Raw genomic sequence first — 25,728 nt, forward strand, 5'->3', positions numbered from 1 at the left:
AGCTCTGTAGCATTTCTCATATTATATATGGATGGCATACTATTGATGGGAAATGATATAGAATTCTTGGAAAGTATAAAGGCCTATTTGAATAAGTGTTTTTCAATGAAGGACCTTGGAGAAGCTGCTTATATATTGGGCATCAAGATCTATAGAGATAGATCGAGACGCCTCATTGGTCTTTCACAGAGTACATACCTTGACAAGATATTGAAGAAGTTTAATATGGATCAGTCAAAGAAGGGGTTCTTGCCTGTATTGCAAGGTGTGCAATTGAGCACGGCTCAATGCCCGACCACGGCAGAAGATAGAGAAAAGATGAGTGTCATCCCCTATGCCTCGGCCATAGGGTCTATTATGTATGCCATGCTGTGTACCAGACCTGATGTAAACCTTGCCGTAAGTTTGATAGGAAGGTACCAAAGTAATCCCGGCATGGAACACTGGACAGCGGTCAAGAATATCCTGAAGTACCTGAAGAGGACTAAGGATATGTTTCTCGTTTATGGAGGTGACGAAGAGCTCGTCGTAAACGGTTACGTCGACGCTAGCTTCGACACAGATCTGGATGACTCGAAGTCACAAACCGGATACGTGTATATTTTGAATGGAGGAGCAGTAAGCTGGTGCAGTTGCAAGCAAAGCGTCGTGGCGGGATCTACATGTGAAGCGGAGTACATGGCGGCCTCGGAGGCAGCACAGGAAGCAGTCTGGATGAAGGAGTTCATTACCGACCTAGGGGTGATTCCCAATGCGTCGGGCCCGATGACTCTCTTCTGTGACAACACTGGAGCTATTGCCCTTGCGAAGGAGCCCAGATTTCACAGGAAGACTAGGCATATCAAGAGGCCATGGAGCCACCCATCGGCAACGGCCTTGTAGGCGGACTCCGTGAGGTGGAAACCATCCAATTGAAGGGCCTGAGATGGATCTGCACACGTCATCACACCCGGCCGCCCGCACTCTGAGTCGAAGTCATAGTTATAAGGAGGTCCTCCAGCACCACAACAGGTGAGGAGGGTTGTGCTGCTATTCAGTCCTGCGAGATGCCATGGGGAGATTAAAAGGTCACATCTGTGCTCTTGTGGTGCTACTTTAATTTTGAACTGCAGAAGACCTAAATTAATCAGAAAGGACTAACTCACTAAAATGCCCTGGCATATCTAGAAAGGCAAGGACGGGTCGGTAGTATTCAGCGGCAATGATCTTCGCATGGGGGTACTTGTGCCGGAGCAATTTGATCCGCTGGCGGAGGAGAGAGTTGTGGTAGCGCCCCAGCCTGTTCGCACTCTTCAGGCATCCGTTCCGATAGTAATCCGCTTTGTTTGGGCTAGCAAGCTTTGTGAGCACTGTGGGTACGCAGCCAAGTGGGAAGATGTCTGGCACAATGATGTACTTGGCGCCGTACTGGATCAGTATCTGCAGAGGATTACAAACTCATCAGTTTATCTAGAGTCATACACAAGTGTTAGCAAACAGAATAGACCTATCATCCATTCTTTGTACTCTTTCCATTCCATAATGTAGTGCACATAGATAGTCAAACCTCACAAACTTTGACCAAGTTTATGGAGAAAAACATTGACATCTAGAATGCTGAAAAAATTTCTAATTTTTGCAGGACAGAACCCCATTGATCCTAGGCACATAATCAAGAAGATTAAATTTCCAACTGATTTGGATATGGTCATGGCGACGCATCCAGCATATATATAGTATAAAATAAGGCGATAAGATAGACAAGTATTGTGTTTAGGAATATAAAGTCAAAAGAAAAACATGTTGAGGGAGAAGTAAATTGTGGGAATTAAAGGAAGAATGACTTTTCATCTATTCTGTGCACAGCATAGTACCTCTAGGCCTTGGGAGATGCTGTCAACGATTTGGGGAACATAAGTTGTGGCTTGTTCCACAGTCCTGTTGGACAGAAGGAAGCTCCTGTAGTCATTTGCTCCAAACTCTCCCATGACAAACAGAGAGCTCCTGAAGCAATCAGCACCTTGTCCTGCACACGCCATGGACCGACGATTAGGTAAAGCACTTGGACAAGGACAAAGGTCACACACACACACACACACACACACACACACACACACACACACACACACACACACACATCATGTGATTAAGGACTGACGATGTTTATTTAGCCATCCACCTACGTACCCTTGCAGAGCGAAGGCTTCAGTTTCTGGAACCACAGGAGCTGATCATAGAGGGAACTATTGATAGGAGGGTTCACAGTCAAATTCTGTCCCTGCAGGTATGTCAGGGTCAGAGCCGGAGCTCCTACCACGGCGAAGTTTACTCCGGTGGAGAAGTTACTCTCCTTGGCGAGGTACGGCGGCACGGAAGGCAGACCCAGAGCTTCGGCTGGAAAATGAAGCAACGATTAATTATGTGTAATCTATCTCCCTCTCTTTCTCCTTTTAGGCAGAAAGATTAATAGTAGTTGAACAAGTTTGGTAGTGCATTTCTGGTTACCGACGAAGTCCAGCACAAGGCGGCCGTTGGTGGCACGTCCGGTGGGGTGGCCGAAGAAGGTCTCGCCGTAGGGGAGGTTCTTGAGTAGTAGACCTGGAAGGACGGGATCAGCCCACATGACCAAATTACCGGTGTCGGCGAAGGAGTCGCCGAAGCTGATTATGGATGTGAAACGGCTCTGGCTGCCACTGGAGTAGGCACCGCGGAAGTACGCTAGGATGAAGAGCAAGAGGAGCGCTGCGTGAGGTGGCCTCATACTTGGTTGCTTGCGCTGCTGTAGCAACACTTGCTAGCTGCTTCCTGCTTGTCAGTTGGGGCTTCCATGCTTGGTCTCCAAATGTTATATATAAGCAAAGCCTACCGTGCTTAACAAGGCAAAGATAAGGTTAATTATAATGCACATATAATATGGTGATTTTCCAGTCAACCAAATGTGTGTTTGGTGGGCATTTTCTACAAATGTACAGGTATATCTTCTTACTTTTTTTTGCGGGGTAGGTATATCTTCTTACTAGCTAACTGACTCATCAAGTTGGCACTTATTTATTTAAGAAAATATGAGTTGTAGATTGTGAGATTTGAGTAGTGACCATGCAGGCAAATTCTCTATTCGACTAGAACAAATGTAGTTTTGGCCCCTTTTCGAGTAGCCTTTCCGCATTACTACGTAACCAATGACATCTTATCAACAATTAGAACTACAAAGTGAAGTATCATGGAAATTTACAACTAGGAAGTGGACTATTTCGGGGGTTGATTTTCTCAGCAAGAAAAAAAAGCAGGCTGACTTTGATGCAAAGAGGAATTGTGTGGCGTGCACTTGTACGATAAAACGTGATTATTTGGCCTTTGCTATACTTTTCTTTGGAATAATTTGCTATGTGTGGAACAACTTATATTCCGGCCCGCACTAAAACTATATATGCAGGCCATCTCTCTCTCTCTCTCTCTCTCTCTCTCTCTCTCTCTCTCTCGCTCTCTCTCTCTCTCTCTCTCTCTCAGACAACAATTTAAATAATTCCACTGTAGTTTTGGTCTTTGTTGAAACAGGGTAGCGTTTTTTGCTTTATAACCTAGCTAATTAATGACACCTTGATTAAAATTAAAACCCAGAAAGTGGAATATCATTGAAATTACAAACTATGGGGTGGGCTAGTTCATAAGCCTGACTTGCTCAGCAAGAAATAGAAGCAGGGTTGTGTTTTGTGAAAAGGCAAAAATTTCGTTATTGTGTACATCTCGAATGTAGAATATGATAAAATGTGTTAATTTGCCATTCCTGCAGCAGTTATATACCGTCCCGCACCAATTTGATAGTAATATCATTAAACAAATGATGGTATATTTCAATTGGTTCATCATTTGTTTTAGAAAATATTCACCATCTATTTAAAAGATGCTCATAGATTAACTCAAAATATGTTTATCGTATATTAAAACAATATTCATGAAGTATTTCAAAAATGTTTGTGTAATTAGAAAAATGTTCATACATTTAAAAAAATATTCACGCAATGTTAATCTAAATTTTGAAATGTTTGCGCACATTTTTATATATTATAAATGCACGTGTGTTTCAAGAAATTGTTTGACATTCTAAAAAAACTTCATACATTATTCAAATAAATAATATAACAAGAATAAAATACCACAAATAAAAGACGAGAAAACACGAAAATAGAAAGAAAGGAGAAAAAGGAATAAAGGGCAGCCCGGTGCATGTAGCTCCTGCTTGCGCAGGGTCCGGGGAAGGGTCCGACCACTTTGGGAAAGGAGGAAAAAGAATAAGAAAATAAAAAGAAAAGGCGATGAAAACTGTGAGAAAGAAGTGGACACATACCAACAGAAAAAACGCATGGTAGTTGGAACTGACAATTGAATAACAAATTTTTAATTAATCAAATAATATATGAATGATATATTGGTAATCACATTTTCTTTATATTCAATGCAAAAGAGATGCCATGACGATCTACTAGTTTAAATTCAAATGGGCTACCAAGATGATGACTGACCATCTACTCCTCAATCATGTGATATAGTATCACTTAATTATTATAACTACGTTGTGATAGACGGGCAAATGGAATATTCTCTCTGTCTCTGAAAAGAAGGCCTATAATTGTTTTTTGAATTCAAGTGGTGCTTACTTTGACCATGTTTATAGGATAAACCTCCAAAAAACTACAATACTCTCTTCATCCCAAAATGTAGTCCGTATTAGATTTTTAAAAACTAAAGCCTTGTAAACTTTTATCATATTGGTCAAAGTTTAGATTTCATGAAAACCAATGCGCTCTATATTATGGGACAGAGGCGGTACTGAATATATTCAATATAAACATATATTTTATTATGTTTATAATGATATTAATTTGGTATTGTAGTTCTTGATAGTTTTTCTACAAACTTGGTGAAAGTTTGCACCATTTGACTTTAGACAAAATTTATAGGCTTTCTTTTAGGATACGGAGGGAGTAGGTAAACCAACCATTGAAGCTATGATGAGAGAGAGAGAGAGAGAGAGAGAGAGAGAGAGAGAGAGAGAGAGGGAGAGAGAGAGAGAGATTAATTATGTCATCTGGTATCGAACATAAATCATAAACACATCGATTTTGATTGGGAAAAACCTAGGTAGTAAAAAAAGCCAGCGATTAATATATAAAGTTTATGCTATTTTTAAGTGAAAATAATATACTTATATTTGCGACTGCTTATTTTCAACATTATTATATTCTATAATTTTATATGAGCATATTCATAGTTTTGTATGAGAGAGTGCGGCAAAAATAGAAAACAACATGTATTAAATTTAACCACACAAATGTATGGGTTGCCCCACTAGTTTAGTTGAATAGATGTCTGTTCCAAGCCAAATACATATAGAGACAGAAATTTACACATGCCCGTGGATCTGAATTTTCAACTCTAGTACATATGGCGTTTTAGGCCAGTAAGAAACAAACTACGGGTGTACTAGCGTGCAACGTGCATTATTGGTGGATCGGCGTAGGGGCCATGGAGCCAACCATTGGCAACGGTCCTGTAGGCGGACTCCGTAAGGTGGAAACCATCCCACTGAAGCGCTTGGTATGGATTTGCGCATGCTGTCACACTCGGCAGGCCGCACCCTGCGTTGAAGTCGTAGTTATAAGGAGGGCCTCCTGCACCACAACAGGTGAGGAGGGTTGTGCTGCTATTCAGTCCTGCAAGATGCCATGAGGAGATTAAAAGGTTACATATTTGCTCTTGTGGTGCTACTTTAATTTTGAATTGTAGAAGACCTAAATTTATCATAAAAGGACCAGCTCACCAAAATGTTCTGGCATATCTAAAAATGCAAGGAAGGGTTTGTAGTACTCCACGACAATGATCTTAGTATGTGGGTACTTGTACCGGAGCATCATGATCTGTTGACGGAGGAGAGAGTTGTGGTAGCGGGCCAACCTATTCACTCTCTTCAGGCATCCATGCCGATCATACTCCACCTTGTTTGGGTTAGCAAGCTTTGTGAGCGCTCCCGGTAGGCAGCCAATTGGGAAGATGTCTGCCACAACGATGTACTTTGCGCCATGCTGGACTAGTCTCTGAAGAGGATTGTCAAAGTCTCGGTTTATATATATATACTGAAAAATGCATTGTTTGGATCCAAATGATTTTGGAATACACATCATAGAAAATATTACCCTCGTTTCAAAATACCTGAAGTTCTATATTTGTGCTAAGTCAAACACCTTTAAATCGGACCAAGTCCATACAAAAATACACCAATATCTACAATGTCATATTAGTTTCATTCGATTCATCACTAGATATACTTTAATATTGTAAGACGGAAGTCCATAGTCCATCGATCTTAGCCACATAATCAAGAACAAAATTTCAAAATGATTTGTATATGTTAACGGCCGGCTTGACGCAACCAGTGTATGGATAAGGTAAAGAAGTCTTGCGTTGCGGAATACGAAAACTCAAAACAAAACACAGGTCGATGGAGTAGTAAATTGTGGGAATTAAAGGAAGAATGGAGTTTTGATCCATTCTTTGCACAGCATAGTACCTCTACGCCTCTGGAAATGCTGTCGACAATTTGAGGAACATAAGGTCTGGCTTGTTCAACAGTTCTGTTGGACAGAAGGAAGCTTATGTAGTCATTTCCTCCAAACTCTCCCATGACAAACAGGGAGCTCTCAAAGCAGTCAGTACCTTGCCCTGCAGCACACGACATCGACGTAAGCATGAGGAGGTAAATTACTTGGACTGGACATAATCACTTTCCTTTTTGAAGATACCTACCCTTGCAGAGGGAAGGCTTGAGTTTCTGGAACCACGCGAGCTGATCGTGGAGGGAGCTGTTGATCGGAGGGTTCACGGTCAAGTTCAGTCCTTGCAGGTATGTCAGGTTCAGAGCCGGCGCTCCTACCACGGCGAAGTTTACTCCGGCGGAGAAGTTGCTCCCCTTTGCGAGGTACGGCGGCACGGAAGGCAGACCCAAAGCCTCGGCTAAAGAATGAAGTTTCTTTTGGTCAGAATCAGCAAAGATTGACGTGTAGTTGTAGACAGTAGTTGACTAAATTTGGCAGTGCATTTGTGGTTACCGATGAAGTCCAGGACCAGTCGGCCATCGGTGGCTCGTCCGGTGGGGTGGCCGAAGAAGGTCTCGCCGTAGGGGAGGTTCTTGAGTGGTAGACCCGGAAGGACGGGATCAGCCCACATGACCAAGTTACCCGTGTCGGCGTACGAGTCCCCGAAGCTGATTATGGAGGTGAAGCGGCTCCGGCCGCCACCGGAGTACGCACCGCGGAGGCACGCCAGGATGAAGAGCAAGAGGAGCGCTCCATGAGGCGTTCTCATACTTGGTTGCTTGCTGGTCTTCCATGCTTGGTCTCCAGACGCTATATAAAGCAAGCATACCGTGCTAAACAAGCCAAAGGGAAGGTTAATTAAAAGGCATATATATTATGATGATTTTCCAGTCAACCAAATGTTTGTTTAGTGGGCATTTCTTTTATGAATCTAAATGTACATCTTCTTACTAACTAATTCGTCAGCTTGGCACTCTTATTTATTTAAGAAAATTAGACTTGCAGATTGTGATACCTGAATATTGGCTATGCATGAAATTCTCTCTTTGACTAACACTAATGTCACCCCTTTTGGAAAAAGGTAGCTTTTCGCATTATTACGTAACTAGTGACATCTTATCAAAAAATTGCAAGTATAATAAAGTGAGGTGTCATGGAAATTTACACAAGGAAGTGGACTATTTCAAAATTCGACTTGCCCAGCCAGAAAAAAAAAACAGGCTGCCCTTCTTTTCTGGAATAAAGACATCCAAAGGACATGTTAGATTTGAGTATTATCAAGGGAAATAAAAGTCAGTGCAATGGGAAGACAACTCAACGCAGAACGACAAGATAAAAAGTTAAATTACATTGAGAATCATACTAGGCTTTTTGTTTGTCCGATTGTATGTGGCTTGTCGGAGATAATAATAATTGCATTGAACTAATAGTAAAGGAAAGGGACACCTGCAATCGCCCATGACATGCCAGGCTTTGGCTGACCTTGATGAGAAGTGGAACTGTCATTGGCGTCTGCTTGTATGTCTTATAATAGATTAGGATACGATAAAACGTGCTAATTTGCTATGGGTGGGCCCACACCAACTTGATAGTGATTAACATGATTGATTCAACAACCTCTTTTGTTTTTTGTTTGGTCCTTAAAAGTGAGTTGCTTTCAACATCTGCATATTGTTTATATCTAGTGGGGCTGGTTATGTTACTACCACTCACTACGTTCACCAGTTCTCTCTCTCTCTCTCTCTCTCTCTCTCAACAAATTTAACAATCTAAATGATTTCATTGTAGTTTTGGTCTTTCTTCAAAAATGGTACTTAGCATGTTTGCATTATTACGAAACTAATGACACCTTACTGAATTTTAAAATGTAAAGTGAGTATCATTGAAAATTACAACTAGGAGTGGACTAGTTCATAAATATAACTTGCTCAACAAGAAATAAAACAAGGGTTAACTTCTATGAGAAGTGGAAACTGATGTTATTGTGTACATCTCAAATGTAAAATACCATAAAATGTGTTAACTTGCCACAATTTACAGTTCATGTGACAATTCTGTTCCGACTCTGCACAACCTTTTTTTTAGTTGCCACGCCAACTTGATAGTTATATTATTAACACGACTGATGCATGCATCCTACTTTGTTTAGTCCTTGAAAGTGAGTTGTTTTCCCCAATTGCTTCTTGTAAATGTCAAGTTGCGTTGTTGGTAACGACTGTCTCTTATTTATGCCATGTTTGATTGGATATTTTGGCGGCCATTATATTTAAACATAGAATCTTTTTATGATCTACTGGTTGGTCTGATGTAGGCACTGTTGGGGAACGTAGTAATTTCAGAAATTTTCCTACGCACACGCAAGATCATGGTGATGCATAGCAACAAGAGGGGAAAGTGTTGTCCACGTACCCTCGTAGACCGACAGCGGAAGCGTTATCACAACGCGGTTGATGTAGTCGCACGTCTTCACGATCTGACCGATCAAGTACCGAACGTACGACACCTCCAAGTTCTACACACGTTCAGCTCGATGACGTCCCTCGAACTCCGATCCAGCCGAGTGTTGAGGGAGAGTTTCGTCAGCATGACGGCGTGGTGACGATGATGATGTTCCACCGACGCAGGGCTTCGCCTAAGCTCCGCGACGGTATTATCGAGGTGTAATCTGGTGGAGGGGGGCACCGCACACGGCTAAAATATCGTATATCAAAGTGTGTTCTTAGGTGCCCCCCGCCCCCGTATATAAAGGAGCAAGGGGGAGGCCGGCTGCCCTAGGCGCTCCAAGGAGAGAGGGGGAGTCCTCCTCCTAGTAGGAGTAGGACTCCCCTTTCCTAGTCCTACTAGGAAAGAAGGGGGGGGGGGGAGGAAAGAGAGGGAGAGGGAGAGGGAAAGGGGGCTGCGCCCCCCTCTCCTAGTCCAACTAGGACTCCCCTTGGGAGGGGGTGCGCCACCTCCTGGCTGCTGCCCTCTCTCTCCCCTCAAGGCCCACCAAGGCCCAATACTTCCCCGGGGGGTTCCGGTAACCCTCCGGCACTCCGGTTTAATCCGAAACTTCTCCGGAACACTTCCGGTGTCCGAATATAGTCGTCCAATATATCAATCTTTACGTCTCGACCATTTCGAGACTCCTCGTCATGTCCGTGATCACATCCGGGACTCCGAACAACCTTCGGTACATCAAATCACATAAACTCATAATATAACTGTCATCGTAACTTTAAGCGTGCGGACCCTTTGGGTTCGAGAACTATGTAGACATGACCGAGACACCTCTCCAGTCAATAACCAATAGCGGGACCTGGATGCCCATATTGGCTCCCACATATTCTACGAAGATCTTTATCGGTCAGACCGCATAACAACATACGTTGTTCCCTTTGTCATCGGTATGTTACTTGCCCGAGATTCGATCGTCGGTATCTCGATACCTAGTTCAATCTCGTTACCGGCAAGTCTCTTTACTCGTTCCATAATACATCATCCCGCAACTAACTCATTAGTCACAATGCTTGCAAGGCTTATAGTGATGTGCATTACCGAGTGGGCCCAGAGATACCTCTCCGACAATCGGAGTGACAAATCCTAATCTCGAAATACGCCAACCCAACAAGTACCTTTGGAGACACCTGTAGAGCACCTTTATAATCACCCATTTACGTTGTGACGTTTGGTAGCACACAAAGTGTTCCTCCGGTAAACGGGAGTTGCATAATCTCATAGTCATAGGAACATGTATAAGTCATGAAGAAAGCAATAGCAACATACTAAACGATCGGGTGCTAAGCTAACGGAATGGGTCAAGTCAATCACGTCATTCTCCTAATGAGGTGATCCCGTTAATCAAATGACAACTCGTGTCTATGGCTAGGAAACATAACCATCTTTGATTAACGAGCTAGTCAAGTAGAGGCATACTAGTGACACTCTATTTGTCTATGTGTTCACACATGTATTATGTTTCCGGTTAATACAATTCTAGCATGAATAATAAACATTTATCATGATATAAGGAAATATATAATACTTTATTATTGCCTCTAGGGCATATTTCCTTCAGTCTCCCACTTGCACTAGAGTCAATAATCTAGTTCACATCGCCATGTGATTTAACATCAATAATTCACATCACCATGTGATTAACACCCATAGTTCACATCTCTATGTGACCAACACCCAAAGGGTTTACTAGAGTCAATAATCTAGTTCACATCGCTATGTGATTAACACCCAAAGAGTACTAAGGTGTGATTATGTTTTGCTTGTGAGATAATTTTAGTCAACGGGTCTGTCACATTCAGATCCGTAAGTATTTTGCAAATTTCTATGTCTACAATGCTCTGCACGTAGCTACTCTAGCTAATTGCTCCCACTTTCAATATGTATCTAGACCGAGACTTAGAGTCATCTAGATTTAGTGTCAAAACTTGAATCGACGTAACCCTTTACGACGAACCTTTTTTCACTTCCATAATCGAGAAACATATCCTCATTCCACTAAGGATAATTTTTGACCGCTGTCCAGTGATCTACTCCTAGATCACTATTGTACTCCCTTGCCAAAATTAGTGTAGGGTATACAATAGATCTGGTATACAGCATGGCATACTTTATAGAACCTATGGCCAAGGCATAGGGAATGACTTTCATTCTCTTTCTATCTTTTGCCGTGGTCTGGCTTTGAGTCTTTACTCAATTTCACACCTTGTAACACATGCAAGAACTCTTTCTTTGACTGTTCTATTTTGAACTAATTCAAAATCTTGTTAAGGTATGTACTCATTGAAAAACTTATCAAGCGTCTTCATCTATCTCTATAGATCTTGATGTTCAATATGTAAGCAGCTTCACCGAGGTCTTTCTTTGAAAAACTCCTTTCAAACACTCCTTTATGCTTTGCAGAATAATTCTACATTATTTCCGATAAACAATATGTCATTCACATATACTTATCAGAAATGCTGTAGTGCTCCCACTCACTTTCTTGTAAATACAGGCTTCATCGCAAGTCTGTATAAAACTATATCCTTTGATCAACTTATCAAAGCGTATATTCCAACTCCGAGATGCTTGCACCAGTCCACAGATGGATCGCTGGAGCTTGCATATTTTGTTAGCACCTTTAGGATTGACAAAACCTTCTGGTTGCATCATATACAACTCTTCTTTAATAAATCCATTAAGGAATGCAGTTTTGTTTATCCATTTGCCATATTTCATAAAATGCGGCAATTGCTAACATGATTCGGACAGACTTAAGCATAGATACGAGTGAGAAACTCTCATCGTAGTCAACACTTTGAACTTGTCGAAAACCTTTTTGCGACAATTCTAGCTTTGTAGATAGTAACACTACTATCAGCGTCCGTCTTCCTCTTGAAGATCCATTTATTCTCAATTGCTTGCCGATCATCGGGCAAGTCAACCAAAGTCCACACTTTGTTCTCATACATGGATCTCATCTCAGATTTCATGGCGTCAAGCCATTTTGCGGAATCTGGGCTCACCATCGCTTCTTCATAGTTCGTAGGTTCGTCATGGTCTAGTAACATAACCTCCAGAACAGGATTACCGTACCACTCTGGTGCGGATCTTGATCTAGTTGACCTACGAAGTTCAGTAATGACTTGATCTGAAGTTTCATTATCATTAACTTCCTCACTAATTGGTGTAGGTGTCGCAGAAACTGATTTCTGCGATGATCTACTTTCCAATAAGGGAGCAGGTACAGTTACCTCATCAAGTTCTACTTTCCACCCACTCACATCTTTCGAGAGAAACTCCTTCTCTAGAAAGGATCCATTCTTAGCAACGAATATCTTGCCTTCGGATCTGTGATAGAAGGTGTACCCAACAGTCTCCTTTGGGTATCCTATGAAGACACATTTCTCCGATTTAGGTTCGAGCTTATCAGGTTGAAGTTTCTTCACATAAGCATCGCAACCCCAAACTTTAAGATACGACAACTTTGGTTTCTTGCCAAAACATAGTTCAAAAGGCGTCGTCTCAACGGATTTCGATGGTGTCCTATTTAGAGTGAATGCAGCCGTCTCTAAAGCATAACCCCAAAACGGTAGCGGTAAATCGGTAAGAGACATCATAGTTCGCACCATATCTAATAAAGTACGATTACGACGTTCGGACACACCATTACGCTGTGGTGTTCCGAGTGGCGTGAGTTGCGAAACTATTCCGCATTGTTTCAAATGTAGACCAAACTCGTAACTCAAATATTCTCCTCCACGATCAGATCGTAGGAATTTTATTTTCTTGTTACGATGATATTCAACTTCACTCTGAAATTCTTTGAACTTTTCAAATGTTTCAGACTTATGTTTCATTAAGTAGATATACCCATATCTGCTCAAATCATCTGTGAAGGTGAGAAAATAACGATATCCGCCACGAGCCTCAATATTCATCGGACCACATACATCTGTATGTATGATTTCCAACAAATCTGTTGCTCTCTCCATAGTTCCGGAGAACGGTGTTTTGGTCATCTTGCCCATAAGGCACGGTTCGCAAGTACCAAGTGATTCAAAATCAAGTGATTCCAAAATTCCATCAGTATGGAGTTTCTTCATGCGCTTTACACCGATATGACCCAAACGGCAGTGCCACAAATAAGTTGCACTGTCATTATTAACTCTGCATCTTTTGGCTTCAACATTATGAATATGTGTATCACTACTATCGAGATTCATTAAAAATAGACCACTCTTCAAGGGTGCATGACCATAAAAGATATTATTCATATAAATAGAACAACCATTATTCTCTGATTTAAATGAATAACCGTCTCGCATTAAACAAGATCCAGATATAATGTTCATGCTCAACGCTGGCACCAAATAACAATTATTTAGTTTCAACACTAATCCCGAAAGTATAGGGAGTGTGCGATGATGATCATATCAATCTTGGAACTACTTCCAACACACATCGTCACCTCGCCTTTTACTAGTCTCTGTTTATTCTGCAACTCCCGTTTTCGAGTTACTACTCTTTAGCAACTGAACCAGTATCAAATACTGAGGGGTTGCTATAAACACTAGTAAGTCACATCAATAACATGTATATCCAATATACCTTTGTTCACTTTGCCATCCTTCTTATCCACCAAATACTTGGGGCAGTTTCGCCTCCAGTGACCAGTCCCTTTGCAGTAGAAGCACTTAGTCTCAGGCTTAGTTACAGACTTGGGCTTCTTCACTTGAGTAGAAACTTGCTGGCCGTTCTTTTTGAAGTTCCCCTTCTTCCCTTTGCCCTTTTCTAGAAACTAGTGGTCTCGTCAACCATCAACACTTGATGTTTTTCTTGATTTCTACCTTCGTCGATTTCAGCATCACGAAGAGCTTGGGAATTACTTTCGTCATCCCTTGCATACTATAGTTCATCACGAAGTTCTACTAACTTGGTGATGGTGACTAGAGAATTCTGTCAATCACTTATTTTATCTGGAAGATTAACTCCTACTTGATTCAAGCGATTGTAGTACCCAGACAATCTGAGCACATGCTCACTAGTTGAGCGATTCTCCTCCATCTTTTAGCTATAGAACTTGTTGGAGACTTCATATCTCTCAACTCGGGTATTTGCTTGAAATATTAACTTCAACTCCTGGAACATCTCATATGGTCCATGACGTTCATAACGTCTTTGAAATCCCGATTCTAAGCCGTTTAAGCATGGTGCACTAAACTATCAAGTAGTCATCATATTGAGCTAGCCAAACGTTCATAACGTCTGCATCTGCTCCTGCAATAGGTCTGTCACCTAGCGGTGCATTACGGACATAATTCTTCTGTGCAGCAATGAGGATAATCCTCAGATCACGGATCCAATCCGCATCTTTGCTACTAACATCTTTCAACATAATTTTCTCTAGGAATCATATAAAAAATAAACACAGGGAAGCAACAACGCGAGCTATTGATCTACAACATAACTTGCAAAATACTGTCAAGACTAAGTTCATGATAAATTTAAGTTCAATTAATCATATTACTTAGAACTCCCACTTAGATAGATATCCCTCTAATCATCTAAGTGATTACGTGATCCAAATCAACTAAACCATGTCCGATCATCACGTGAGATGGAGTAGTTTCAATGGTGAACATCACTATGTTGATCATATCTACTATATGATTCACGCTCGACCTTTCGGTCTCTGTGTTCCGAGGCCATATCTGTACATATGCTAGGCTCGTCAAGTTTAACCTGAGTATTCCGCGTGTGCAACTGTTTTGCACCCGTTGTATTTGAACGTAGAGCTTATCACACCCGATCATCACGTGGTGTCTCAGCACGAAGAACTTTCGCAACGGTGCATACTCAGGGAGAACACTTTTATCTTGAAATTTTAGTGAGGGATCATCTTATAATGCTACCGTCAATCAAAGCAAGATAAGATGCATAAAGGATTAACATCACATGCAATCAATATAAGTGATATGATATGGCCATCATCATCTTGTGCTTGTGATCTCCATCCCCGAAGCACCGTGCTCGTGATCTCCATCTCCGAAGCACCGTCATGATCACCATCGTCACCGGCACGACACCTTGATCTCCATCGTAGTATCGTTGTCGTCTCGCCAACTTATTGCTTTTACGACTATCGCTACCGCTTAGTGATAAAGTAAAACTATTACATGGCGATTGCATCTCATACAATAAAGCGACAACCATATGGCTCCTGCCAGTTGCCGATAACTCGGTTACAAAACATGATCATCTCATACAACACATTATATCACATCATGTCTTGACCATATCACATCACAACATGCCCTGCAAAAACAAGTTAGACGTCCTCTACTTTGTTGTTGCATGTTTTACGTGGCTGCTACGGGCTTAGCAAGAACCGTTCTTACCTACGCATCAAAACCACAACGATAGTTTGTCAAGTTGGTGCTGTTTTAACCTTCGCAAGGACCTGGCGTAGCCACACTCGGTTCAACTAAAGTGAGAGAGACAGACACCCGCCAGTCACCTTTAAGCAACGAGTGCTCCGAACGGTGAAACCAGTCTCGCGTAAGCGTACGCGTAATGTCGGTCCGGGCCGCTTCATCTCACAATACCGCTGAACCAAAGTATGACATGCTGGTAAGCAGTATGACTTATATCACCCACAACTCACTTGTGTTCTACTCGTGCATAGCATCAACGCATAAAACCAGGCTCTGATGCCACTGTTGGGGAACGTAGTAATTTCAAAAAATTTCCTACGCACACGCAAGATCATGGTGATGCATAGCAACGAGAGGGGAAAGTGTTGTCCACGTACCCTCGTAGACTGACAGCGTAAGCGTTATCACAACGCGGTTGATGTAGTCGTACGTCTTCACGATCCGACCGATCAAGTACCGAACGTACGGCACCTCCAAGTTCTACGCACGTTCAGCTCGATGACGTCCCTCGAACTCCGATCCAGCCGAGTGTTGAGGGAGAGTTTCGTCAGCACGACGGCGTGGTGACGATGATGATGTTCCACCGACGCAGGGCTTCGCCTAAGCTCCGCGACGGTATTATCGAGGTGTAATCTGGTGGAGGGGGGCACCGCACACGGCTAAAATATCGTATATCAAAGTGTGTTCTTAGGTGCCCCCCTGCCCCCGTATATAAAGGAGCAAGGGGGAGGCCGGCTGCCCTAGGCGCGCCAAGGAGAGAGGGGGAGTCCTCCTCCTAGTAGGAGTAGGACTCCCCTTTCCTAGTCCTACTAGGAAAGAAGGGGGGGGGAGGAAAGAGAGGGAGAGGGAGAGGGAAAGGGGGCTGCGCCCCCCTCTCCTAGTCCAACTAGGACTCCCCTTGGGAGGGGGCGCGCCACCTCCTGGCTGCTGCCCTCTCTCTCCCCTCAAGGCCCACCAAGGCCCAATACTTCCCCGGGGGGTTCCGGTAACCCTCCGGCACTCCGGTTTAATCCGAAACTTCTCCGGAACACTTCCGGTGTCCGAATATAGTCGTCCAATATATCAATCTTTACGTCTCGACCATTTCGAGACTCCTCGTCATGTCCGTGATCACATCCGGGACTCCGAACAACCTTCGGTACATCAAATCACATAAACTCATAATATAACTGTCATCGTAACTTTAAGCGTGCGGACCCTTTGGGTTCGAGAACTATGTAGACATGACCGAGACACCTCTCCGGTCAATAACCTATAGCGGGACCTAGATGCCCATATTGGCTCCCACATATTCTACGAAGATCTTTATCGGTCAGACCGCATAACAACATACGTTGTTCCCTTTGTCATCGGTATGTTACTTGCCCGAGATTCGATCGTCGGTATCTCGATACCTAGTTCAATCTCGTTACCAGCAAGTCTCTTTACTCGTTCCGTAATACATCATCCCGCAACTAACTCATTAGTCACAATGCTTGCAAGGCTTATAGTGATGTGCATTACCGAGTGGGCCCAGAGATACCTCTCCGACAATCGGAGTGACAAATCCTAATCTCGAAATACGCCAACCCAACAAGTACCTTTGGAGACACCTGTAGAGCACCTTTATAATCACCCATTTACGTTGTGACGTTTGGTAGCACACAAAGTGTTCCTCCGGTAAACGGGAGTTGCATAATCTCATAGTCATAGGAACATGTATAAGTCATGAAGAAAGCAATAGCAACATACTAAACGATCGGGTGCTAAGCTAACGGAATGGGTCAAGTCAATCACGTCATTCTCCTAATGAGGTGATCCCGTTAATCAAATGACAACTCGTGTCTATGGCTAGGAAACATAACCATCTTTGATTAACGAGCTAGTCAAGTAGAGGCATACTAGTGACACTCTATTTGTCTATGTGTTCACACATGTATTATGTTTCCGGTTAATACAATTCTAGCATGAATAATAAACATTTATCATGATATAAGGAAATATATAATACTTTATTATTGCCTCTAGGGCATATTTCCTTCAGGCACGACCTCGGACGCGTCGCTGATTTGGCCCGATCCTTCACGATACAACGAACTCCTCCAACTTCCACTGATAAAATCTTCCAATTACGCGATTTGAATACATAACCTAAAGATGGGGTAACGATAACCAACGGACAATCCCTCGACACACAAGAAACCTCCCGCCGAAGTAGACGTAACCAGCGCGCAACCCGTCGGAAACGATGGTCCTCGTGCCAAGTGCAACTTTCACACAGGAAATTCACGCACAGTAAATAACAACGACACCCGAAGAGCGCCGCTTCATAGTCGACACACAACACTGTCTAAAGTCCAAAATATAATCTGCCTATTACATAAGACGCACCGTTGCTTTATATATCAGCCGGACCTAACTTGAAGGACAAACCAAGCTTTACATTAAATTCTATATCTCTCATGGTTCAAACATAAAAGGAAACTAAAACCAGAAATTAACTAGACTTTGATTTTTTACGTGTGTCTTCTTCTCTCTTCGCATGGTAGGTGGACCCCATCCGATTGCCTTTAAGGATAGTATATTTTGTGCATTCCGTGTTTTACCTGCACCTTCCTGATACTTCTCTTTAGGGTTTAGGGTTTAGAGTTTAGGGTTTTTAGGGTTTTAGGGTTTAGGGTTTAGGGTTTACGTGGCAAAAGTATAAATAGAAAACATGCACACTTCTTTGTGATCTCTTGATGTTCGTTTCAATCCATGAAATAAGCAAACCGAAATTGACTTGCCTTATCTCCTTGAGTATCTACTAACAGACATGCACCTGGACGTGCACTAGCATATCAACCAAACCATCCAAAAAACTTCGAATCTCATATCTTGTGTCCAAACATGCAATGTGTTGGACTTGCAAAACTGAACACGTCCATGAAAGTAACTAGGCCAACATGCTGGCTTGCATGCATATGCATCTTCACACAATAATTTTCCATCAAACTCTTCCTCACATGTCATATTCTGTTGTTGGTTTGTCTCTTTAAACTTAACCAAGCACATCCCTTTTAGTGTCTCACCATGTGTACAAGTTGCATTAACTAGCTCCTGCTCATCTTCACAGAACTGAAATATTTTGGGCATATATATATCTATGATCTTGAGCGGTACAACAGTACATGTGGACGTATCATCCTCTCCTCTTTGAGGCGAAATCGTCCTCGGTATCAAATCAAACTCTTCAACAATATTTTTATTTGCAGACTGAGCGATGGCCGAAAAAATTTCCAGAGCTTCAACCTTCTTCTTTACTTCACATTTAGCTTGAGCAATATCCCGCTTCTTACGATCAGCCATATACTTCTCCAATGTGTAACCATCAAGTGGTACGTATTGTCCTCCATGAACAAAGGAAAATTCTCCAGCCGAATGATATGTGAATTGTCTTTTATCTGTCCATGGTTTTTCTAGCAGTATCGTACATGTATGCATGTGCATAGGAAGCACATCACACACGACAAGATCAACATATCCATATAGAATAAGCCGTACCTCATCGCAATGCATGAACTTGACAAACATGTCCATCCACTAAAGCTCGTACAATTCTGGATGTTCAAACAATGGCAGGTTCAAAGCATCAACCATAGTCTTACTCACTAAATTTATCCCAGAATAGCAATTCATCAATGTAGCACAACTAGTCGGCCCTACACACAAGCCTAAAACATTGGTACCACAACAAGGCACGCAATGGATCCTTCTCCACCGACATCAACATTTACGAGCTACAATCCTTCCTCAGGATAAAAAGTTCAATAATAACTCTAAGAAAAATATTGTACCCTGAACAACCTTTGCTCGGAATACCAACTAATGTAGGCACGACCTCAAACGCGCCGCTAATTTGGTCCGATCTTTCACGATACAACGAACTCCGCCAACTTCCACTGATAAAATCTCCCAATTACGCGATTATTACACGTAACCTGAAGATGGGGTAACGTTAACCAATGGGCAATCCCTTGACACACAAGAAACCTCCCGCCAAAGTAGACGTAACCAGCGCGCAACCCGTTGGAAACGACAGAACTCGAGCCAAGTGCAACTTTCGAACACAAAATTCACACAAAATAAATAACAACGACACCCGAAGAGGGCCGCTTCATAGTCGATACACAACGCTGTCTAAACTCAAAAATATAACCTGCCTTTTACAGCAGACACACTGTGGCTTTATATATCAGTCGGACCTAACTTGAATGACAGACCAAGCTTTACATTAAATTATATATCTCTCACGGTTCAAATATAAAAGGAAACTAAAACCAGAAAGTAACTAGACTTTGATTTTTGTACGCGTGTCTTCTTCTCTCTTTGAATTGTAGGTGGACCCCATCCGATTGCCTTCAAGGAAATTAGATTCCATGCATTCAGTGCTCTACCTACACCTTCCTGATACTTCTCTTTATGTGGCAAAAGTATAACCTAAATACTCAATCGTGCAGCTGCGCCATATGGACGACGCGAGGGTGCGGCCCACATTGGGACAGTGCATGAGGCCGTCTGATGCGGCCGATCGCCGCCGGTGCGCGCAGAATCGTCCCGACAAGAACAATAATAACCCACGTCACCATAGGCGCAAGGGTGCGGCCCACATTGGGACAGTGCATGAGGTGGAGATTCAGTTGGAACGTAGATCTGCATGCATTTAATTAGCATTTTCAGAATTTTGAAAAGCTATAACTTTTAGACCAAGCATCAAAATTAAGATCTGTTTTCACCCTTAGGTTAATCGTGACGAGATCTTCAAAACTAGGTCCCATATGAGTATGTTTTGACTAACTTTTTTCATGAGCAACTTTGGGTGCTATGGAGGCAACTTTAGTGCTATAGGAAAGCAACTTCTTGTTAGTTTGCTTAGTATGACTTTCTATGATTGAAAATCTCTTTGAAGTTGGCTACCATGACTATCTAGTTAACTAGCTTCACTTCTAAGTTTTCTACCATAATTAGCTTCGCCTCCAATTTGATGGTATTGTAGGCAACTTAGTTTCTGGGGTAGGCTAACATTATCCAAAGCTCCTTGCCACTAGTAGAAAAATGGCCTAATGTGAAGCACATTAGTCCCGGTTTGCAACTGAACCGGCACTAATGTGACCATTAGTGCCGGTTCCAACGGCTAGGCGGGCGGAGCTCATTAGTACCGGTTCGTGGCGAACCTTTAGTACCGGTTCATGGCACGAACCGGTACTAAAGAGGTTGTGGCAGGCTGTGGCCAGGCTTGGGCCCCACCAGCACCTTTGGTACCGGTTCATGCCACAAACCGGTACTATTTTAGTTAATTCTTTCTGCAGCGGTTTTTTAGTCCCACCTCGCTCCGCTAACAGGGTTTTTACCACCTTAAATATGTTACTTCTCAAACTATCACAACCACTTGGTCTTCATTGACCTCTATGTGTAGAATTTGTGGCTGCAATATGAGTCTTCTCCGGTTTTTAGACCGGTGAGAAGACTCATATTGACAATTCAGATTGTACATAAAAAGATCATTGATGATCAATGTATTTTTGATGTATATTTTTACATGTTTACACATAACAGTAACGCGTTTTGGCTGAAAGGCGCTACCGATCAATGTATTTTTGATGTATATTTTTACATGTTTACACAATCTCTTTCGATGTATCAGTGTTTCGGACGAAAACTCATCTGTTACAAAGGCATTTCATTTTGTACCGGTTCTAAAGAGGTGGTGGAAGGCTGTTGTCAGGCTAGGGCCCCACCAGCACCTTTAGTATCGGTTCGTGGCATGAACCGATACTAGAGTTTTTTAGTTGATTCTTTTTGCAGCTGTATTATAGTCCCACCTCGCCAAGAGAGAAGCACTCGTAGCGATTTATAAGCCCTGAGTACAGAGACGATGAAGGAGAGATGGAATGCTCACCTGCACGTTGCTTAACTTCACGCCTTGAGGAAATGGTGTAGACTGAACGGAGCTATATGTGTAGTTTCTCAAGGCCTGAAGCTAAGCAACGTGCAGGTGAGCATTGCGCCTCTCTTTCATTTTTAATAACTTATTTTAACTCTGGACTTTTTGTGCATTCATTATGCACCATTCAAAGCTAAATCATCAATGTTCAACACTTTTCTGCCTTCATTTGCTATTTTTCATGTATTTAATGATTTTTTGGTGCTAAATGACCCTGAAATTGAAAACCACTACAAATGAACTCTGAAAAGGTTGAAGGTTGGCATGGTATCATCATTTCACCGACATAGCTTGTGCAAAAAAGTAGAGAGGGTTACGGCAAAAACTGGATGCACTTCGTGTACAAACTAGACAATCTCTTTTGAAGTATCAGGGTTTCGGACGAAAACTCATCTGTACAAAGGCATTTCATTTTTTAAAACTTATTACAACTCCAGACTTTTTGTGTGTTCATTATGCACCATTCAAAGCCACGTCATCAACTTTCAACCCTTTCTGACTTCATTTGCTATTTTTCATGCATTTACCGATTTGTTTTGAGCTAAATGACCCTGAAATTGAAAAGCACTACAAATGAACTCTGAAAAGGTTGAAAATTGGCATGATATCATCATTTCACCCACATAGCATGTGCAAAAAAGTAGAGAGGGTTACGGCAAAAACTGGATGCACTTGATGTACAAACTGGACAATCTATTTCGAAGTATCAGGGTTTCGGACGAAAACTCATCTGTTACAAAGGTATTTCATTTTTTTAAACTTATTACAACTCCAGACTTTTCGTGCGTTCATTATGCACAATTCAAAGCCACGTCATCAACTTTCAACCCTTTCTCCCTTAATTTGCTATTTTTCATGCATTTACTAATTTGTTTTGAGCTAAATGACCTTGAAATTGAAAAGCACTACAAATGAACTCTGAAAAGGTTGAAACTTGGCAAAAAGGTTGAAACTCTGAAAATGGTACCATGCCAAGTTTCAACCTTTTCAGAGTTCATTTGTAGTGCTTTGCGCGCAAAAATTTTTAGACTATTCAAATTTCACCCAAATTTGGGTGAAATGATGATTAAATTTCATTTTTTAATTTTTTTAAACTATTCAAATTTGAAAACTACTGGCGCTAACAGAAAGTTTGTAATTTTTGTACCTAAAGCAAAAGTATTCACAAAGAAACACTAAATACAGCAAAAAATAACTCAGAAATAAATATAAGAAAATAAATAAAGCAGAAAAGGAAAAAAAACTACATACAAAAATACAACTTTGCGCGCTGCCGAGTGGACCTGCTTGGCCTTGGGCCAGGATGCAGGCCCGTGAGGCCCAGCAGGCCCACAGGGCAGCGCGGCAAAGTTAGGCCCAGAAGCCTGCTATAGAGAGGAGCTCGAGAGAGCTCCCGCACTGGGCTTATAAACCAGTGCGGACGCTCCTTCGCTAGCGAGGTGGGACTAAACTTTGTGCACTGCGGTGGCAGGGAACCACCTTAGGTACCGGTTGGTTGCTCCAACCGGTACTAAAGGGGGGCTTTAGTACCGGTTGGTGTCTCCAACCGGTACTAAAGGCCTGCGCTGCCCGCCGCTTGGCCTGGCCAAAACAGACCTTTAGTACCGGTTGGTGGCTCCAACCGGTGCTAAAGGGCCCTCCTATATATATAGCACTTATGAAAATTTTAGTTATTCTCTTCTTCATCTGCTTCGTCGTCGCGCCTGTCCCCGTCGCCCCCCCGTCGTGCGTGCCCGTCCCCGTCCTCGTCGCCGTCGCCGTCCCCGCCCCAGTCGCGCGTGCCCGTCCCCGTCGTCAATCGCGCGCGCCGCCCCCGGCGGCCCGTCCCCATCGCCGCCCCAGCCCGTCGCCTCGCCTCGACGGCTGTCGCCCCACTGTAAGACCGCCCACTGCGCGCCACGCCGGCCGGCCCTCACACACACAGAGGCAGATTTTTCTTAATTATTTTCCGTTTTCTGTTTTTTAGTTTTTTATACTTTTAGATATTAATGTCAAATGTTAGATGAATTAGATGAATTAGCTACATATTAATGTTAGATGAGTTAGTTTTTTATACTTTTAGTTATAGATGAATTAGATATATTAATATTAGATGAATTACATATATTAAATTTAGGTATATGAGATTTGAGCATCTAATTAAAAATTTACTATATAGAACTAGCTACTTTATTTTAGTAAGAAAATTAATAGAACTAGTTTATTTTTAGTAAGTGCTTAGCTGAATTAGTTGAATTAATAGAACTATTTAAATTAGTTGAATTAATAGAACTAGTAAGTACGTTTACCAATTAATGTTTCAACTATGAACATAGGAAATGTCTGACGACGAAACGGATTTCGGTATGTGCGAATACTGCGAAGACGAGCACGGCCTGTGCGACAGAAATTTCCTTATTGATGGTAGGCGCTTCAACATCAAGCTGGATGAGACCTTCGAAGTGGATACAGTAACTCACAACGACAAGTCTTTTTTGTAATTAAGCATGACTTATGCTTCATTTGCTTCAACTTATAATTTGAAGTTTTTACTATTCTACTAGCGTATCCCCTGCCATGCAAGAATTTTTGTCTTGGATAAGATAGGTTTCAGTCTTAAGAAAACTATGGAGGTAAAGAGAGTTTACTTGAAGACCGAGTATGGTTATACCTTCGACGTCAAATTATACAATGCAGACACCTACACCTGTTTTGAATGCAAAACTTGGCAAGCACTATGCAAGGCTTATGCATTTGAGCATGATATGGTTATCACCTTTGATATTCGTCCGGAAGATGATATTGAAGGTAATAGAGACATTTGGGTCGATGTGCAGACGCCTCCAATTCTACCATTATGTGAGTTTCTCAACCATATTTATGTCTTCGATATTGTTTATTCAAAAATAGTTGACAACTAATTTCTATTGACAACTTATTTTCATTCAAGCAAACATGTTCGGCGCTTGGTAGACAGGACCGTCCACTGTCCTGGGGCGGAACTAAACTGCGAGGAGATAAGTCATTCTGTTTCATTGCTTGAGGATCTTGATGTTGTCAAGAGAAATTATTTTCCTAAACTTGAAAATCTTAGTACTCAAAACGTGCGACCAATAGTGTTCGTATTGAACTACGGTCACATCTATTAAGGAAAGATGGTAAGATTTTTACTATTTGTCCTCAGTGCATCTTTTGCATACATTATTTTTAAAGCTAAACTTCATTGCTAAGTATGTTACTATACAATGTTCTTCAATAGGGACTCCCGATGATAGTTGTGCCTCAGTGGATTGAGACTAAAGCTCGCATGTAAATGGTTAGCTTATGACCAAGACATCCTACGACGCACATGAGTGCATTCAGGATTTCTAAAACCGAAAAATGCTTAATAGTGAAAGACTAGCAGAGCAAAATTGTGAAGGGTCGTAGAGAAGTACTAGGGGGCAGCAATGAGAAGCGCAACCCACGATAAGGAGACAGGTTCATCTGCATGCTCCAATATGATGAATCAGGAGAGCTACACATGTTCTATGCTATTTACCTAAGAGAGAGCAGCATGAGTGATTAGCTAGTTCATGCTCTTAATTAGTGCTTGTCCTCTCATGTCCGTGTTCTTCGTCCTGAACTTAATCTGAAAGTGATTTGCTTTTGCGGTCTTATGAATGCTTATAATCTCATGACCATGTTGAACTCGATGATATGTTTGCTTCTGGTACAAGTGAATGTTTCTTCTTTAAGCTAGTGTTGGTGGTGATTAGATAGAGGTAAAGACTATGATGATTAAATAGTGGTAATGACGACTGTGATGATTATTAGCTAGTGTTGTTGGTGATGATATGATGCAAGAGTTTTTATATTAATATGATGATGATGATGAGTTATTATATCATTTATGAAAGAAACCGCGGATTAGTTTCAACTGGATGGATCCTAGCTAAGTGATCAAGTAATACGGATAATCCATATCCATATTACTTGATCACTTAGGATCCATCCACTTAAAACTAATCCGCGGTACTTTCACCTAGTGATTTAATAACTCATTATAATGTAAAAACAATCTCTAAATTAAATGGAAAACACAAAATTAAAGGAAAAATAAATAATAAAATAAAAACCCCCAAACCTTTAGTACCGGTTGGTGTTACCAACTGGTACTATAGGTCTCCCCGCCCCCGGCACTGGCTCATGCCACGTGGTGGCCCTTTAGTGACGGTTCGTGCTGAACCGGTACTAAAGGAGGGGCCTTTAGTCCCCACCCTTTAGTGCCGGTTACAGAACCGGCACTAAAGGGCCTTACGAA

The 25,728-nt window shown here is 42.0% G+C and overlaps 2 protein-coding genes across 2 annotated transcripts; both read right to left on the minus strand.

Annotated features, from left to right (window-relative positions):
- Positions 1-295: 295 nt before the first annotated feature.
- On the minus strand, positions 296-3,256 carry LOC109785760 (GDSL esterase/lipase At1g28600-like). Its single transcript, XM_020292305.4, has 5 exons — positions 2,485-3,256; positions 2,167-2,373; positions 1,854-2,005; positions 1,146-1,419; positions 296-1,039 (listed from the first exon to the last, which is right to left on the minus strand). Exons 1-5 carry the CDS (start codon positions 2,738-2,740, stop codon positions 822-824), a joined length of 1,107 nt encoding a protein of 368 aa, XP_020147894.3. The 5' UTR covers positions 2,741-3,256; the 3' UTR covers positions 296-821.
- A 2,050-nt stretch (positions 3,257-5,306) lies between these two features.
- Positions 5,307-7,808, minus strand: LOC109733109 (GDSL esterase/lipase At1g28600). The gene is made up of 5 exons (XM_020292306.4): positions 7,083-7,808; positions 6,781-6,987; positions 6,545-6,696; positions 5,798-6,071; positions 5,307-5,690 (listed from the first exon to the last, which is right to left on the minus strand). The coding sequence occupies exons 1-5, from the start codon at positions 7,336-7,338 to the stop codon at positions 5,461-5,463; spliced, it is 1,119 nt and encodes a 372-aa protein (XP_020147895.1). The 5' UTR covers positions 7,339-7,808; the 3' UTR covers positions 5,307-5,460.
- Positions 7,809-25,728: the final 17,920 nt, after the last annotated feature.

The sequence above is a fragment of the Aegilops tauschii genome, chromosome 2 (genome assembly GCF_002575655.3).
Source record: "Aegilops tauschii subsp. strangulata cultivar AL8/78 chromosome 2, Aet v6.0, whole genome shotgun sequence".
In the NCBI taxonomy this organism is placed as follows: domain Eukaryota; kingdom Viridiplantae; phylum Streptophyta; class Magnoliopsida; order Poales; family Poaceae; genus Aegilops; species Aegilops tauschii.